At 47.1% G+C, this 18020-nt stretch overlaps 6 protein-coding genes across 6 annotated transcripts; 2 read left to right on the top strand and 4 right to left on the bottom strand.

Moving 5' to 3' along the window:
* Window positions 1-41: 41 nt before the first annotated feature.
* On the bottom strand, window positions 42-745 carry N7500_007676 (Aldehyde/histidinol dehydrogenase; the record flags this gene model as incomplete). The annotated part of the gene is made up of 2 exons (XM_056678820.1): window positions 42-621; window positions 687-745. 2 exons carry the CDS (start codon window positions 743-745, stop codon window positions 42-44), a joined length of 639 nt encoding a protein of 212 aa, XP_056529192.1.
* Window positions 746-1684: 939 nt separating this feature from the next.
* On the bottom strand, window positions 1685-2864 carry N7500_007675 (zinc-dependent alcohol dehydrogenase; the record flags this gene model as incomplete). The annotated part of the gene is made up of 3 exons (XM_056678819.1): window positions 1685-1731; window positions 1785-2139; window positions 2214-2864. The coding sequence occupies 3 exons, from the start codon at window positions 2862-2864 to the stop codon at window positions 1685-1687; spliced, it is 1053 nt and encodes a 350-aa protein (XP_056529191.1).
* Window positions 2865-5517: 2653 nt separating this feature from the next.
* N7500_007674 (uncharacterized protein) lies at window positions 5518-6697 on the top strand (the record flags this gene model as incomplete). The annotated part of the gene is made up of 7 exons (XM_056678818.1): window positions 5518-5708; window positions 5774-5863; window positions 5915-6015; window positions 6072-6125; window positions 6190-6258; window positions 6311-6486; window positions 6557-6697. 7 exons carry the CDS (start codon window positions 5518-5520, stop codon window positions 6695-6697), a joined length of 822 nt encoding a protein of 273 aa, XP_056529190.1.
* A 1806-nt stretch (window positions 6698-8503) lies between these two features.
* Window positions 8504-9959, bottom strand: N7500_007673 (uncharacterized protein; the record flags this gene model as incomplete). The annotated part of the gene is made up of 5 exons (XM_056678817.1): window positions 8504-9026; window positions 9100-9242; window positions 9325-9549; window positions 9608-9712; window positions 9765-9959. 5 exons carry the CDS (start codon window positions 9957-9959, stop codon window positions 8504-8506), a joined length of 1191 nt encoding a protein of 396 aa, XP_056529189.1.
* A 1085-nt stretch (window positions 9960-11044) lies between these two features.
* Window positions 11045-12904, bottom strand: N7500_007672 (Amino acid/polyamine transporter I; the record flags this gene model as incomplete). The annotated part of the gene is made up of 7 exons (XM_056678816.1): window positions 11045-11479; window positions 11530-11855; window positions 11902-12303; window positions 12350-12432; window positions 12478-12591; window positions 12640-12710; window positions 12761-12904. 7 exons carry the CDS (start codon window positions 12902-12904, stop codon window positions 11045-11047), a joined length of 1575 nt encoding a protein of 524 aa, XP_056529188.1.
* Window positions 12905-13678: 774 nt separating this feature from the next.
* On the top strand, window positions 13679-15235 carry N7500_007671 (cytochrome P450; the record flags this gene model as incomplete). The annotated part of the gene is made up of 1 exon (XM_056678815.1): window positions 13679-15235. One exon carries the CDS (start codon window positions 13679-13681, stop codon window positions 15233-15235), a length of 1557 nt encoding a protein of 518 aa, XP_056529187.1.
* Window positions 15236-18020: the final 2785 nt, after the last annotated feature.

The following is an 18020-nucleotide window of genomic DNA, read 5'->3' as shown; positions in this document are numbered from 1 at the left end:
AATGGCCGCACCCGCAGTTCTTCCAAATCCTGAAATAACATTCACCACTCCAGGGGGAATCCAGCTTCTTTGATAAGCTTAGCCACATAGAGCCCCGAAAGGGGTGTTTGTTCGGCCGTTTTCATAACGACTGTATTTCCCGTGGCCAGAGCAGGGCCAATCTTCCAGGCAAACATCATGAGTGGGAAATTCCACGGAATAATTTGACCACAAACGCCGACCGGTTCGTGGCGCGTATAGGTCAGACTATTAGGATCGGTGTCAATTGTTTGGCCGTAAATTTTGTCGGCCCAGCCACCATAGTACCGCAAGCACCCCGCAGAGGCGGTAACATCACCTCTGGCCATCGTCACTCCTTTACCATTGTCAAGAGCTTCAATAGCGGCCAATGTGTCGATGTCGCGCTCTAGGAAGTCTGCTAGACGAGTAAGGAGACGGCCACGCTCAGACGGAGTGACCTTTTTCCACTCTCCATTCAGTGCAGTGCGGGCAGCCTTTACAGCAATGTCAACATCCTGTGCTGTGCCTTCGTGTACGGCCACAATTGGCTTCTCGTCGTGAGGGTTGATTGTCTCAAAGGTTTTGCCTTCCACACCTTTCACAAATTCATTGTTAATGAACCTAATAAGTACTGTCAGATAACTGGCTGAATGTATGAAGTTCTTTCGTTGTAAGGCCTAACTTACAGTCCTAAAGGCTGCTCGTAAGAGAGCACTGGGGTGTCAATGGTTTGAGAGAGCGCCATGACTAATGAGTAAGAGTCAAAGGATGATATAAATTTCACAATGTGAGTGGTATGTGAGAGTCTGAGGTGTAGTAGGCAGCCTTATATAGATAACGGGAATAACCCTGGTGTGGAGAACCGTCCGGGGGTGAAGAGCGCGGGGAAAGAATCGAGATCGAAAAAGACCGGCCCGATGTTTCTCGCGGTCTGGGGTAGCCACTCCCTTTTCCCGGGTTTCCCTACATTTTTACACTTCCTTTCGTCCGGAAATCAGCACTAGTCTGCAGCTAACAGCGGGAAACGAGCCAATCCCGGTCTCTTGGAAGTTCCCTATGATGTGACTGGATGTAGGGGACTGGTCACAAGGACAGCATGTACTAGCCAAGTTTATCTCATCCATGTCCGCATTTCACTACTCCGTAGATCAGTCTCATCTCAAATATTCTGAGCTAGGCAAGGAAACCGTATTTCGACATTCTATCTGTATCTGGCTAGATGGAAAATGTGGATTTGGCTTTATGCTCCAATACCTACCACCCCCTCCAACTTCGCGGGTTGGTACAAAAGTAAGATGTTGATGTCCACGTATCTCACAGTCCTTGATGCAAGATGTGCGATCTAGTCTATCTTGACCCCAAGCACGGGGTCCGTGATCCGGAGGTTGCCAGTTTGCCGACTAAACTCAATACCAAGCTCATAGTTCGCCGGGTACCAAATGTGGAGACTGAGTGAAATGCGGAGAATGACTTTAAAAACCCAAAATCAACATCAGTGCTATCTTGATTAGCATAAAAAAGAGAGATGCCCAAGAGGTAGTATGTCATTCGTTGAAACTTCGTCAAATTCAGTATCTCAATTCATATATCACATAACTCGAACGCAAATCCCCACCCTATATACAGCAATCCCGGAGTCCATAATCTGTCCCCATAGCATGGTCAACTAATGGCCAACCTTCATTTACTCCGGCAACTCGAGCACATAGCGGCCGGCGATCTTTCCCTGTTCTATTTCAAGTTAGCTTGGAGTCTATATGCAAGTGCGAGGAAGTGTGACAAACCCATAAGCTCGAAGATCTTGGGAAGGTCTGCCAGCGGCGCCAGCTTGAATGGTGCCTTGATCAAGCCTCGGGCAAAGAAGTCGAGGGCCTCAACGCCATCTTGCTGGTTTCCAACGTAGCTTCCCTTGATGGTAATCATACGGACGACAGTATTAATCACTGGAGCCTTGAGGAAGGCATCAGGGGGCAATCCAATGGCAACAATTGTGCCTCGAGATCGAACGTATTCTGAAGCTTGTTGGAAAGGCTTCTCTGAGACAGCCAACAGAATAACGGCATGGGCACCAAGACCATCAGGAGTCGCCGCCTTCACATCAGCAACGAGGTCTGTGGACTTGGTGAAATCGACATAAGTCTGTTTTCATGGCTTGGTTAGCTCTAATATTCCATGGAGGGGAATGTTAGGGTAGAGATCTTTCACAATCATACCTCAGTGCCAAGCTGCTCGCACATCTCTCTCTTCTCGTCACCTCCATCGATAGCGACTACTCTAAGACCCATGGCCTTGGCGTACTGCTGTGCAAGGGATCCAAGGCCACCGCCTGCTCCAACAATAGCAACCGTTTGGCCCGGACGAATACCAGATTCCTTCAAGCCTTTGTAAACAGTGATACCGGCGCAAAGTACTGGAGCGGCGGCATCGAGTGGTACACCCTTTGGGATCTTTGAGGCATGGGTGGCCTTTCCGACGGCGTATTGCTGGAAGGTGCCATCGACAGTGTATCCGGATAGTTGGGCATTGGCGCACAGAGGGGTATCGGATTGTCTGCAGAATTCACATTCGCCGCAGGAGCCATTCAGCCACTTGATTCCAGCATGGTCGCCAATCTCAAAGGTGTTCACGAGATCTCCCTTGGCCACCACCACTCCAGCTCCTTCGTGTCCACCAACTAGTGGCATCTTGACTGGGATGGGCCAGTGACCCATCATCGCGTGATAATCGGTGTGACAAACGCCTGAGTAGCGAATCTTGACCAGAATCTGATCAGGGCCTGGCTTAGGAACGGGGATCTCTTTGAGCACAAGTGGCCCTCCAATCTTCTCGGCCACCTGGGCCCATTGAGTCTCGGGAATGGACATGTTGATAAGAGGTATTGAAAGTGATGAAGAAAATGAATACTGTTTGAGTGGATAATCCTTTGGTGAGCGCGAAATTGGAGCTTTATAGCTAACTGTGCCAGGTGGGGGTTCTCGACCTAAAAAAGGCGAGGTGGGGTTTGTCGCCTCCATTCTCATATTGCATGTTATCTAGACGGATTAGGTCGGGCAACCGGAATCCTTCTACTCCGTAGACCGAGACACAACGGGCAGATTGACTGGGAATGTGTCCTTTAGGAAGTGCCATGCACCTATTCTGGTGCTAGTCTCCTAGCGCTGTGCTAGTGTGTTAGTGTCAGGTAGACTTCCAAGTTCGGGATGTGGCAACGGTTAATGCGGGGAAGGTGGGCAGGGGTTGCGCACAGCCCACTGCCCAGCTGGGCATGCGGAGCCGCACAAACGGCTCATCCGATTTGACGTTTTAACCGAACTACTCTATTCGGTTACGGGACCTATATGGGCCCATATGGTTAGCAGTACTTTGTATGCAGTTAAAAAACAAGTGTAGATGCAGCTTGGTGGAGAAACTACCGAGGGGTCATAATTAGGTGAGCATTGGCGGTTGGCCAGGCATTGCAGAAAAATACTGGAATTGTTGGACTACCCTTATCTATGTACGAGTCTTGTTTTTTTATAAAATAAAATTTAGTAAATTTACATTGAACACTGCAATCTATCTGGACAAACCAACAAGATGGCAAGCTAAAAAATTGTGGTAAGGGCAAATTTCCGCAAATCAAGATATCCAAGGTCCATCGCTTTCTCACTACCACCTCATCTTGTCCATAAGCGCAAGACTGCCAGGATACTGCGCTTTTGCGCTTGTTCTTCACTGATGTGCTCGGCAATGGTGCGGGACTATTCTCTCCCATAAGGAAAGAATGTACTTGACCAACCACTGCTGATAGCAAATCCGGAATATTGTTCGTCTTTTGCATACCTATGTAAATTTCCCGAGCCGGCTCCGATTTCATCCATAGATTGAGATAAGTTCCCTTCTTCACTCTCTTCAGATACACTGGAAGATCTCTCTGACCATGTCAAGTAATCGGCATTTGAGAAGAAAGGGGTAAAATCTTCATTTTCTTTCACAACAGCACTTCCAGGATCTTGACTTCCGAATTTAAAACTTGGGCGCTCGGTATAGAAAAAGTTTGAATCAATGAGCTCGTCAAAAAATTTCTCAAATGGGTCTCGTCTATCTCGGATCGGTCCCTTGTCATTATGTTCTTGTGGGTTGCCCTCATTACTACACCAGGATTAGTATGAGAACGCAATGGCGCTAAAAGAGAACCAAACTGACTCATAACTCATGGTATCTATAATCATTTTCTGTTGAGACTTGGTATGTTGCAGAGAATTATATCCGCGATATAAGCCACCCTTGTGTGTTTTCTTCGTGTTTTCATCGAGGTATTTAGGCGGTTTGCGATGTCCGTCAACACATTGCGATGGCGTCTTGCGGTTCACGCATTGCCCACAAGGGCGTTCATTGCCTACCGCCGTTTGTCAGCTTATAATTCTCGAAATACTTGCTGTGCATCAAAGGAGCACCTAGGCGTACCGCATGTTTTATGGGCTTTTTGACAATATAGGCAAGATCTTCTAGCCTTCTTGCGGGGGCGGGGAATATCAAATTCAGTGTAGGATGTCATGTTCAGACTTGTAATGGATTTGCGTAGTATAATATCTTCGAGGGAGGAGAAAGAATATGCGGTCACCCGTATATCTGGTAAAAGCTGGGCACCAAGTTTTGTTTATACATAGATGACGAGATGGTTATAAAGGTCAGTGAGGCCAGGGGTCCTCACAGACTCTAGTGATATTTAATGAGATATAGCCCCCAAGTTGTTCGAAGACGTTCATCAAATGCCATATTAGATTTCGAAAACCCACCTGAGCGGCTCCGCATGTATGACCTTCCTGATGATGGCTAGCTGCCTTCCCCAGACTGAACTAACTGGACCAAGATAACGCGGGGTAAAATGCGGAGATGAGCCTTAATCTATCCATGGATCTCAGCTGTGCGGCTCCGCATGAGATTTCGGAACCGCATGGCCCGAACCATACCTAGGTAAGGCTCGAGTCTTGGCGAACAGTCTTGGGATCCCCCATGAAGGCAGACTATCAAACTCTTTTTTACCGCTGTGGATCCAATCTCCGAGAGTTTCTGCAGCAAGATAGCGAGTGGGGAGGAAACCAATATCGCAAAACTAACGATAATCATTCTGAAAACCGGGGGCATGCGGGACACCGACATTCTACACTGATCAATATTAGATCAGCCAATAAGTAAATCCTATGACTATCTATTTTTTTTTCATAATTAAGTTTACCTCGCGCTCTAGACTCATCTACCCCTGCTGCAAATCAATACATTTCACCCTAACCATCTGATTGGATGCGGCGAAAAGGAGTATTATTATGATTTTCCTCCTTTCTGCAGTAAAATGAGCAAAGGTCAATCACCCCATCGTTCATCGCAGCCACCGAGTCTGGGGAAGGTTAAAGGTCCCGCATTCCCCGCATATCGAAGACCCATAAAACTCGTTTTCTAGAGCTTACAGTCCCATTCCTGATATCGTGTACACGTCTACTCTGTGTTGCCACAGAGAATTATCTTAGCAAAAGGAACATGGATAGTGACATGAGTCAAAATGGCGAGACAAAGGCAACTTTTCATACCAAGGAGAACACAGTGAATGGTCTCACCACAGTTCCAACCTCGGTCACGCTGTCTTCTGAACAGTTCGAAAGGCTTTATTTGACTCCTATGACTGTTCGCCAATCACCCTTAGCCAAGAAAGTTGGAAACCCAACACCATTGTTAGTCTTCGAATACTATCTTCTAATCTTTTTCTTCTGATCTAACTTGGTGGTTCAACATCTAGAGCACTAGGAGGCTTTGTGATTACCACCACTCCCCTTTCATGCTGCTTGATGGCCTGGAGAGGAGCTAGTGGAAATGGAATTGCGTTCATGTGAGAGACCACAGAAAATAATGGCAGGGTGTCATCTGATGAACTGAACAGTGGACCTATCGTCTTCCTTGGTGGTCTTTTGCTGCTCATCACGAGTATTCTTGAGTTCATCATCGGAAATACCTTTCCCTGTGTTGTCTTTGGCACTATAGGTAACTGTTTCTATCCCCTGAGGAAACCCTTCTTCACGTTGCTGATACTTATCAAGGCGGCTTTTGGTTTGCATTTGCAGCCACAATGATTCCTGCTTTCAACGCAGCTGGTTAGTTCCCCTAATTATATAATTTACTGATTAATCCAGTGATCAACCTACTTACTTTCAATAGCGCCATACTCATCTTCAGGCACTGATACGGCTGCTGGACTAGCCAGTGCAGGCTTCATGAATACCTATGGTAAGTATAGCTGAACGCTTTCAAATCTGATCAACAGTTCTGACGACACCAGCGTTTTTATTCATAACAATGGCTATTCTGATGCTAATCTTCCTGATTTGTTCAACACGCATCAATGTGGTATTCACGGTGATATTCCTGTTTCTGCTTCTGGTTTTCCTTCTTCTGTCTTCGGCGTATTGGCAACTAGGGCAAGGAAATGCCGCCATTGGCGATCGATGTGTAAAAGTGAGTATTTTTCAAGACCATTTTGCTTCACTGCTATTTTGACTGGCCGTTGACCTCTATTTATCTTTAGGGTGCTGGGGCGTCGCTCTTCGTTGCTAGCTTACTCGGCTTCTATCTGTTGATTGTTCAATTGCTTGAGTCCGTGGGCTTCCCATCCTTTTTACCCGTTGGAGACTTATCAACATTTTGGACTCGCAATCAAGAAAAGTGAGTCTCCTGAAGACACTCACATGGTTTTTTCTGACAGAATATAAAAGAGAGCGACGTGATGTCGAACGCCCAGCTACCGTTCGCTAGGATTGAAGCCTTTACGGTGCAATAATGCTTCTTTCTGGTACAGCCCGGTTGTGTTGAATGTGAACAATTAGTTTGGCTTGCTTGAGCTACGACTCTGATTTGTCTTTCACTTTAATTCAAAGGCGGGCATAACTGAATCACAAAACCCAAAGGGATGGATTCAGGGTCCAGCTCAACCTCATAAATCGAGCAGATTGACTTGCGGAAACGCGTGACCGAAAAAAATAGATATACCATTTGTAAATTGACCGCGTGATTATATAGTATATCCCTGCTTTCCCACACTTTCTCTCCCGCTCTCTATCGCCAGCTTTTTTTTTTTTTTTTTTGGCACTGCATCCTCACCCTTTGTGATGTCAAACTACCCTGCATTTGTGAGACATCGAGTATTGTAAACATATATGATGTTATAGAAGTGTAGTACAAGAGATGAATTGTAAGCTAGCTAAGAGTAGCTGTACTCTAGATTTTGATTCCTAAAGAGGATATGAAGGAGGATCTTAGGAAGGCGCCTGCCTTTTTAGAATCACATTTGACTGAGCGATGTAAATGACAAATAGGTTCATTTTAAGACCCCGTCCTGCGCGGGTTTTTTTTTTCCCTGTCCTAAAATAGGCAGTGACTGGCAGGCAGACCTAGCGTTCCGCAAAGCCCGTAAATAGGGGCCCATGGCTTAACCCGCAGTGGGCTATGGGCTATGATGGGCCCCCATAGATAGCCCACCATAGCCCATTAAGGGGGGGCCAGTCAAGAATGGGTACGCTGGGTGCGTGCCTCCATTAATAGTAGCGTCGTCCAGCATCTGCTCTGACAGCTGAAAGAAAGGCGCACGGGTATAAGGCTTGTATGAGTACTGCGCATATGTGTATGTTGAGCAGCCAGAAGGCGCCATTGTGTTTGCGACAACAGAAAAGATATAGCCCAGGTCATGGCGGGTCTTGACGCTTCTAAACCGTCGACTTATAATCGCTGTATCCTAGTCTCCTACTAATTCTTGTCGGATGCCATAGGCATCCAGGCATATAGATCAAACATGTTTGATATGCCATCATGTTTGGCAGCATAAATAGGATCTCAGTATCCTATTCATACTTGCTTTCTCTTCTTCTTCTCTCTCTCTCAGTCTTGCTTCTAGATAGAGAATATCATCATCATCTTCTCTGTCATCAATTCTTCAGTCTAAAACTGAGTATATAAGCTTAAAATAGATGAATCAATTTGCAAATCAATTTTAAGAAAGGTCTGACACGTACAGGTTTAGATATCGCGAAAAATGCTTAGTGTTGATATTCCACTACTAGGTATATTTTAGATCCGTACAGGAGAACCACTCCTTCTTTAAAGACCTTTATAATTTAGATTATTCCTAACCAATATGTTTTCAATCTGTACCTTGATATCAATACATTATATATTTAGATAATATAATATCATTACAATAAAAGTGCTAATTACGGAGCTCAAACATGGTGTAATTAATTTAAAATGTTTGTATTGCTTGGTGCTAACGGGGCTTAATGTGCCCCCCCCATTATGGGCTTAGTGGGCCCAGACTCGGGCCTGAAGCCCACCCCATTCGTGGGTTGGGGCGGGTTGGTCTTTGGGCATTGTGGGCTTTGCGGAGGTCTACTCCTATGGCCGCACTGATTATAGTGCCGAGTACTTTACTGTGGACCATGGGGTAAAAAGAAGATGTTTTATATCTAAAAAAAGGAAAGATCTATGATCGCATTACAGAAACGGAATACTCCACTTCCTTCCGAATAATCATTCTCGTGCTCCCATCACTTCCACTACGCGTACTACCCACGTCCGCTTCAGGTCTCCCCTCCCCCAATTGCGCTGGCCCCGTAGCCTCACAAAGAACCGTCCCATTCTCGGTTCCATCGCCCATATCCGGTCTATCCTTGAGCAACACACTTGCCCGGCGTGTAGGTCGTCCTTTCAAACGCCCCAGCTCGTAATCTCGCGACCTCCCCGACGCATAGGGGTCTGTATCTCCCTGCCCGCTGGACCCGTACCCATAGCCACCACTGCTGCTGAGATAAGCGTCGCCGGCGGTGCCATAGTAAGTTGTGAGGGCATTCATGAAGGGGCGCAGGCAGAAGGCTGTGCATGCTACAAGGGCGTAGTTCAGATGGAGCTGGGTGAAGATTGTGTGGTTGATTGCCGTGAAAGTCGGGTTGTGGACGTTTGTGTATTCTTTGAGTCTGGAAAGGTGGAGAGCAGAGAAGATAATTAACCTATCGGTTGAATCTGTGAGTTTCAAGTGATTGGGGCTGGAATACATATTTGTGGAGTGGAAGAGGGACGTACGGTAGTCTCGCTGCGAAGGATACCATGATCACGGTTTTATGTGAGATGGACATCTGCAAACCCCAGACTAAAGCGACAGAGAATATGAATAATAAGACTTCAGTCGAGATATCTAGCGCCGCAATTGCTTGCCAGCGGGCGAACTTCTACCGTTAGAATCTCGCATTTCAAGTGGGTATGGTTGGCTCGCAGTTTAGCAGTGGTTTTCTAGAATTTTAAACATACCAGGTTATGGCACTGATCGCCAGGTACAACCCAGGGCCTGTTTCCCTCGCAGTTCACTGAGATAACCAGCACCGACACGATAATACCCACTGTAGTAAGGCCGAACGTCGCCCAAAGGATGATCTTGTGCCGCATGCTAGGCGTCAAACGCATGTATATGGCAATAACGCAACATTTTGAGAGGTAAAGAGTAAGTAAATAGAGAATGTCGGCAGCGAGAAGGGACTATGCTGTCAATTATTCTCTGCTAATCATTTTGGGCGGGGGTCTTGACAATGAATACATTTTGTATGCGATCAACGCCCTCTTGGGTGAGTAGCGATATGTCAGTCCCAAAGCCAATCCTCGCAGCGTGAAATATGACGATTGACTCGACAAGGGCGGCAATCTATCCCGTTAGTATCATTTGGAGAACGCGCCAATTTCTCTCGATTGCGTACCGTCGCCCCGAACAGAACAATATCGTCTGAACCCCACGGTGGACTCAGGAACTTCCGTACGTATGCCCGTATCAGTAGACAGACTAGCGAGATCATCAGACAGATGGCGGCGGTGACAATGATGATACCAGCATGGTGTTTGTCGTCTATCGTCTCAAAGGGAGGTGACTGGCCCGCAGGGACTTTGATCGCCATTGCAGTATGGAGATCAAATCGTGTGCCGGTCAGAAGTTTCAGGGTGGAAGTTGTCTCAGAGAAAAAGCAATTATGATGTATGACAATTCCATGGCTGGCGGGCACACTGTTCGGATAATTCAGGTAGATGGACCTAGCAGGGATGCAGGCTCAAAGTCGAATAGTCTTAGAAGAATTTCTCGGCGCGACTCGAAAAACTTTGATTTTCTATATCAGTAAGTTTTGTAGCGCACTGTTATTTTTGTTGGGCGCCTCTCTATTTGGAGATATGTCCATTGGGACTCGTGAAGGAAATTCAAACATCTTTTTTTTTTTTCCGATTAACGATGGAACTTCATTTTTCGCTCTCAGGAATGAATTCATTCGAGCTATACACTGAAATGAACACAAGATGATCTAAGATGATCCTCCTGGTAGCCGCATAGCCTAAGTGTGTGGCTATATGGGCCGCATGGGGCCGAGACCTTGCAAGAAGCCGCAGACTAACCACTTTGATATCCGCGAAATGAAAAGGAGTTGCGGAACTGTGCAGCCTGGACAAGATCCCAGTTCCACTAATGGATCCTTCTACGTTTGGTTTGTGGTTTATGCTTATTCCTCTTCGATCCGGACTCCTTATCTCTTGTACACTCCGTCTTCCTAACTCGGATATTATGAGGCGGAGTGCACGAGCCCATCAATGCATATGTACGGAGTACTATTGCCCTTGTTTCATAATCCATGCGACATATAGTTACTCTTCCAACCCTTTGGCTTGACTCATTAAATGCCCTTTTTACTCTTAGATCCGGACTCCGTCCCGTGTGGATTCTCAGACCCTTGTTCTACTTTCTACCCCCTGACTCTTTACTCAAATCAAAGTTCCAATAAAAAATTTTCACGCTATGAGCCTTTACCAGTCGGGATCCTATATTGACCGACCACCGTTGTGGCTAGCTCTTGCCAAGCGCTACAAAATGCCTTCAATCGTACGGTTGCAACTGAACACTCTGATATGTTATCTTCCAAGCACATCATTCCTTATAATAATTGGTAATCTATGTATTTTTTCCTTCCTTCATAAAAATGATGTCAGTGGGCAGGGATTACATTTCTCGCTTCACCAGTGCGACAGGTGAAATGTAATGATGCCGTCCCCGGAATACATAATACACCACCGCAATCATCATAATCCCCCCGTACATCACAGCGGACCAGTTCATAGTCTCCGGCTCTACTTTCGAGGTAAGCGGGAAAAAGGCGAACACAAACACCGGACACAGGAAGCACAGCGCTCCTATATTGATAGCCATGCCAAATCGGCCAAGCGTCCATCTGTGCGGTGGGAGAGGTTGACCTCTGATACGCTTGAGGAGCACACATCCAATCGTGATGATGTAGGATGACATCATTGCACCGATGGTCAGAGTCACGATAGCGAGAAGCGCGGTTGTGGAGCCAATGTTGATGAGCGACAAGAGAATTGTAACTGCTAGAGAGACCATTACGGCGTTCAATGGAATGTTCCAGCCGGGATTTACCTGTTGTTTGTCAGTGCTGTCAGATCAGGAGAAAAAGGGGAGAAACGTACATATCCGAAGAACTTGGAGAAAGGAAGGCCTCGATCACGCGCGAAAGACCACAGCTGGCGCGATGCCGTTGCTACTTCTGTGATCGTGCTCGCTGTGAGGGTCAGCACAAGAATGGCGGTCATAGTGTTCGTTCCCGGCAGACTCTCTGTCGCGTTGTAGAACACCTGCATGAACGGGTACCCTGTCGGACTGGCCAGTATCTCGTCAATGTCACCTAGAGTGAAGCACACCGTGACCAACATCAGGAAACCGCACGCGGCATTGACGCAGACAGAGGTAATCATTGCCTTTGGTAGAGTCTCGGAGGCATCTTTGATCTCCTCCGCTACACATCATTAGTCAAGTTTGTGAATCTGAGAGAGGAGACGTACACATATGCACCGCACAATCATATCCAATGAGCGCTGTGATCGTGGTAGAGAATCCAACAAGTGTGGCAGTCCCGGCGCTGTTCCAGTCGCCGCCGTTATTGAATTCGGTAAACACCTGCTTCGCGCTGCGGCGAGGTCCAAGCACCCACAGCGGAATTATGATGGCGAATAAACCGCACACATGCAGAATCAAAATCAACACCTCAATGAAGGGCAGCCGCTTAGCCAGGAAGGTGTTGAATATAATTGAAAACAAGGTGATAGCGATCACCAGTAGGGTGCCGTGCCACGGCTTGCCATTGTAATCCGCATTGTTCAGCACAATCATGCCTTGGATGATAGTTCCAGCCAGATAAGCAATTGACACAATGGCACACTGCCAGCCCAAGGCGCACAGCCAGCCTACATGGTTAGCTTGGCTGAATGGAAAGGGGACCGGAAAACTTACCAGTGATGTAGCTGAGAAATTTCTGGCAGCTAGGAGGGGCAAACTCCGACACCCAATGGTATTGCCCACCAGAGGTGGGAGCCCTGGGGGGGTCAGAATTGATACACGATCTGAATGAGTAAACTCACATGGATGCCATCTCGGCTAGACTCAAGAACACCAGGAGGAACCCAGCAGCGACGATGAGGTATCCCCAGATCAATCCTGCAGTTCCTCCATCGGTCAAGCCTTGCGTCAGTAAACTAGACCATTAGACATTGAATCAAAGAGTAAGTGTGGAGATAGCATACGTTAAAACAACCTCCCACGTGGCGATCAGCGTGCAGCCAAACCCTACGATGGAGATAAATCGGAAGTTACGCTGCAGGGTCAGCTTAGATGCATTGGCCACGACAACTTCAGAGAACGTACTCGCAGAACCTGCTCTCGTCCCAGAGTGCTCATATCGGCCTGATCGGCCTGGGTGCCACGCCATTTGGGGGCGACCTGACCTCTAGACGGAGCTTCCTCGGCCATAGTCATGGTGATTGTTGAAGGATCTTTCTTCCACCGCATATTTACATGTATATGGCACAAGCAACGAAAGTCCAGTATACTAGACGGGGGCAATCGTAGGGAGAAGGTCGCGTTATTACAAAAGAAGGGTGGTGTCAAGCGTTAAAATATTGCCCCTTATGGAATTCACACGGCCCATCCTACGGTGGAGCTACTCGCCTCTAACAAAATCTTCTACCTTGGCAGCCAAGGTAGTACTATGCACGGAGAATTTCGTACTTTGTAGCAGGACTAGAGCATTGTTACAGCATCCTGCAGATTAGTGTGAACTAGGGCTTTCCGTTGTGGCTCCACCGTTATTGCCACGCCGAGAATATCGATCAGCAACAATATACGGACTACTCCGTATCAGCCGCGTTAATAAACCCCTTAATCTTAGAGTCTTGTTGATTGGGCAATTTTGCTGAACGATGCTTTTTCCAGGATCTCGTACTCCGTACTCCGTAATTTGATTGCAAATGTTGGTCATCTTACTGCTGATCTGCCATGTACGAACACATGTTCCATCCACTCATCGGGGGCACGGAGTATATGGATAATATTTTGATTTTTAAAGACTTTTACGGAGTACGGCATACATAGCTTCTTTGTGGATCAATTAATCTAATCATTAATTGGTTCCCTCGATACTAGCTCTCCGCACAGAGATCTTTCTATCCACATGGGAAACACACTTAGGCGGGGGGCAACTCTCCTTGCATGAGAACGGATGATTGGGACGGTTGAGATTGTCTGATTGACATTTTATCCCTAACAACCTTCCTCTCACCCATCATGATTCTCCTCATCCCCCTCGCTATCCTCATCGTCATTTTCTACCTCATATATCACCATGTCATAGACCCTTACTTCCTCTCCCCGCTATCTTCTATCCCCAATGCCAACCTCACATCCCCTCTCTCCAGCTACTGGATTGACCGCAAGCGCAACACAGGCACAGAAGTTCTGGCTATATATGCCTTGCACCAAAAGCACGGCCCCATCGTCCGCCTCGGTCCTAAGGAGCTGAGCATTAATTCCCTGCATGGTCTCAGAGTAATATATACGGGCGCTTTTGAGAAGCACTCCTTCTACAATGATTTCTTTGTCAACTTCCACACTGAAAACCTCGTTGGCATGGTGCACAATGCTCCACACGCGCATCAGAAGCGCATGCTGAGCAAGATCTTCTCCAAGTCGTTTCTCCAGGAATCCAGTGACCTGCGCACCATTTCGAAGGTTGTGATGTGTGAACGGTTTATGCCTATTCTCAAGAAGGCGGGGGAGAGTGGAGAGGTGGTGAATGTGCTGCCACTTTTTCAGGCTCTTGGGATGGACTTTATCTCTTCTTTCCTGTTTGGACTGAGGAATGGGACAACGTATGTGTTGAATATACCCGAGTGGAAGATGTGGCTGGAGGAATATGAGCGGTTCAAGTTTATGAGTCGGGAGAAGCGGTACATGGGATTTATTGAAAGGTGGTGCTTAGGGTTATGCGAGCAGACGGAGAAGTTTAAAGAAGAGGATGTCTTCGTAGATGAGGAGAAGCTGCCATCCACGAGCCCAGTCGTCTACAACCAGCTGCGCCAGAGCCTCCTTACCCAGAAAGAACACGATCCACGTCCGCTCAACCTCGCAATTGCGTCTGAGCTGCTAGACCATTTAGTTGCAGGCCATGAAACGTCAGGCATCACCTTTACTTACATGATGTGGGAGTTGTCGCAGCATCCAGAGCTTCAGGCTGAGCTGCGAAAGGAGCTACTCACATTATCTCCATCCCTCCGATACTCAGACATAGATGGAGAGAAGCCCCTTGCATCTCCTTTCGCGATCGACGCACTTCCTTTGCTGGACGCCGCGGTCCGCGAAACCCTTCGTCTCCACTCCCCAGCCCCAGCCCAACTCCCGCGTGTCACCCCCGCCACAGATAATGGAACTTCCCTGCACGGGTACGACAACATCCCAGCCGGTGTAAAGGTCAGTTCAACCGCCTACTCCCTACACCGCATAAGTGAGGTCTACCCCCGCCCCCTGGAATGGCTGCCACAGAGATGGCTCGAGGCAGGTGACAAGATCCACGATATGAGGCGGCTGTTTTGGCCGTTCGGCAGCGGTGGACGCATGTGCCTGGGAAGTAATTTTGCATTGCAAGGTATGTCTACCAAGTATTCTTCACAGATTTTCAAGAAAAAAAAACCTAATGGTGCAGAAATCAAATTGGCTATGGCGGCTGTGTATTCAAATTACTCGACGTCTATTGTAGACGACGAGGGCATCGAGCAGGATTACGCGTTTATTGCGCTGCCCCGCGGTCGGAAGCTGATGTTGAGGTTTGTCCCGGTCGGTGAATGATGCGACGGAAGTCAAGATCAAGAACAAAACATTTTCATCGTTCTCGAACTCCTGGGGTTGTGGCATAAAATTTTGCCCCTGGATTTCCACATAAATATCAGGTGAAGATCTCATGCATATTCTTCGTACCGTCTGCAACGATCAAAAGAAAAGATGAAAGTTTTCAGTGTAGAGTACAGAGTATTTGATTCAATATGCCGATCACTTCGTTCGGCCAACCCTCAGAAAGCGACTGGCCCTCACAAATAGGCTTCTAAGCGCCTGTGGCGCCTCAAAATCCACGTATCATTTTTCGCTTTAACATTAGCGAGTTCAGCCGCAGATCTATCGATGGACTTCGGGTTCGATTGAGAAATCGCTTTTTCCTCACAGTTATGGTTGCTCTGCGCCGCCTCACACCCCACGCTCTTCCTTGATAGATCTTGATCTTGGTGGATCCCTCCATGTACTGTGGATTGCGGATTGCAGTCATACCCCGGCTTGTCACCTAGGTATATCCACATTGTCTAATCAAGATTATGCGGTGGTTTCTAGGTACCGAAGCTCGAACACCACACGGTAAAGTCCATAATTTTACTAACAGTCTTCCCAGTTCTCTTGAGCGCCATCGCTCTGTTCTCCCATGATAGCAACGCAAAGCAATTTGAGCACTGGTATCCATTCTACCGATGGACCCTCACAGGCGAGGGGGAGGCCCCTACTTGCCTCAAAGATTACGCGCGCGCCGTCGAGCGATTAGGCCCAAAACACTCGATGACATGTAAAACGCTGGTCAGCTGCATTTATAGCAATACGAAAGAAATCGACAAGGCAGATATGTCCTCTGCGCTGGTTCTGCTCGGCCTCACGCCGACTGTACTAGGACAGATAGGCCCAACTATTAAGAATAAGGCGCAACTGTGTTTCCAAAATCCGATTCTTGGATTACTATGTGCCCTGGGTGCACCAGCGATGGCCTTTGGGATGCCGTGGGCGAAGGCGGATCCTAGAGAACATACTGAAGGGGGCACCTTTGTTTCTGGGGAGCAGTGGCTTTTCAATTGGATTTTTTGCCGCCGTACACAAAAGACTTTGCAGCGAGGTACAACGCCAAACCCGTCAATATGGCCTCGATTGATAAGATATTCGATTCGTTTCCTGAAATATTTGATCGCGGCTGGTGCCGCGGTCAACGTTTTCCTTAATGCTTGGACTCTCGGCCGACAAACTGTTGTCAGTTGGAAATGCACGTCTTCGTATCTCGAGCTTGTATGGGTGGGCACCACCTTGGGTCCAATATTATTTGCGATAGTGGCTTATTCGATGGAGAAGTCTAACTGTACTTGGAGCAAGACCAAAAGCTGGGCCCTATGGGCTCGGTTCTTTTATTCTCTGTCAAATATTGTTGGTGCTGTACATGTTCTTTTCGGAACCTTGACGCTTTCGTCGGTTCTTTTTATTGGGACGTTAGATGCGTTGGGGGTAGTAGGACGATTGACAGCTTCGGCACTTGTCTGTCAATTTATTACAGCCCTGGAGTTAGAGCGTGTGGATGATGAGAGAGAAAGAGAGAGAAAAGAAGGGGAAGCAAGGAAGAGGAAAGAGAACTATATTACCGAGGGAATGACATGCAGCAGTTGCTAAAACGAGAGGTCTCTCTCGTGAGATGACTACGCGAGGAATCGGATGGGCTACAGCAGCAGCCAAATTCCCATCCAATTTGTTCTATAGCTTATAGATCACCATATACTTGGGCTTTTTTGCATTTTGGCGATTGGTAGAACTTGCTTCTGTCTCATAGTTTTGGGACTGCGTGCATCGCTCTATATCACCTACCACACTCCCTGCCATCAAGAGCAGATTTGTCACTTTCGCGTGGCCCAACGCGATCTCCGAGATCACGATCCGGTTGAGCCGGCTCACCTTGATCTAACGGTTTATTTGGAAGATTGCATGAGGCTGAGGATTTTGTGCAGATGGACTAGATAGGTGTATGAGAAGGCAACCAAATCTTGGAATGACGGGAGATCAGATCCACATGTTCGGCTCAACGGTCCAACGGTCCACTCTTTTGGGTCCACGAGTACTTTCAAGGTGTGTATACGCCTGGGCATACTTCTTTACTCAAATCAGTATAGTAGTATCATTGACGAGTGATCTCTGTTCTTGTTGATCTTCAGAATACATGCATCAATTTGACTGGTGGCATGAAGTGTTGGAGATTGAGGCCCCAATGACATGAGGTCCTACAAATTTAGTGGTAAATCTTTTTTTTATTCATCTTTAGCACCTATGGCACCCATTCTCACACGGCTTTATGTCCTTATGGCTACGTATGGTCTGTGTTTCTGGAGTGACTGAAAATATGACTAGCGCTCCGCAAATCCCATGAATGGGGGGCCCATGGCCTAACTCGCAGTAGGCTCTGGGCTATCATAGGCTATGGGCCCCTATAGATAGCCCATCATAGCCCATTAAGAGGGTCTTGGCGCTTCTAAACAGTCGACTTGTAATCGCTATATCCTAGCCTCCTACTAATCCTTTAGAATCTTAAATATCGTATATAAGCTCAAAATAGCCATTCTAATTTATGAATGAATTTTAAGCAAATTTGGACTGGTAGGGGTCAAGATATCGCAAAAAATGCTTGATATTGATATTTTAGAATCAGAAGTTATATATAGAAAAGTCGCTTATATAGAGTATGCTCTTTCCGCCTTTTTCTACCGCCTCAAATAGACTAGAAAGGGGAAAACTATTTTATAGATATCTAAGAAAAAATAGGAAGCCCACTATAAAGGCTATT

This window comes from Penicillium coprophilum (genome assembly GCF_028826855.1).
Source record: "Penicillium coprophilum strain IBT 35676 chromosome Unknown utg000005l_segment0_segment0, whole genome shotgun sequence".
Classification (NCBI taxonomy): domain Eukaryota; kingdom Fungi; phylum Ascomycota; class Eurotiomycetes; order Eurotiales; family Aspergillaceae; genus Penicillium; species Penicillium coprophilum.
Note: the sequence above shows the minus strand (reverse complement) of the source record. Positions and strands in the feature narration are given on the sequence as shown.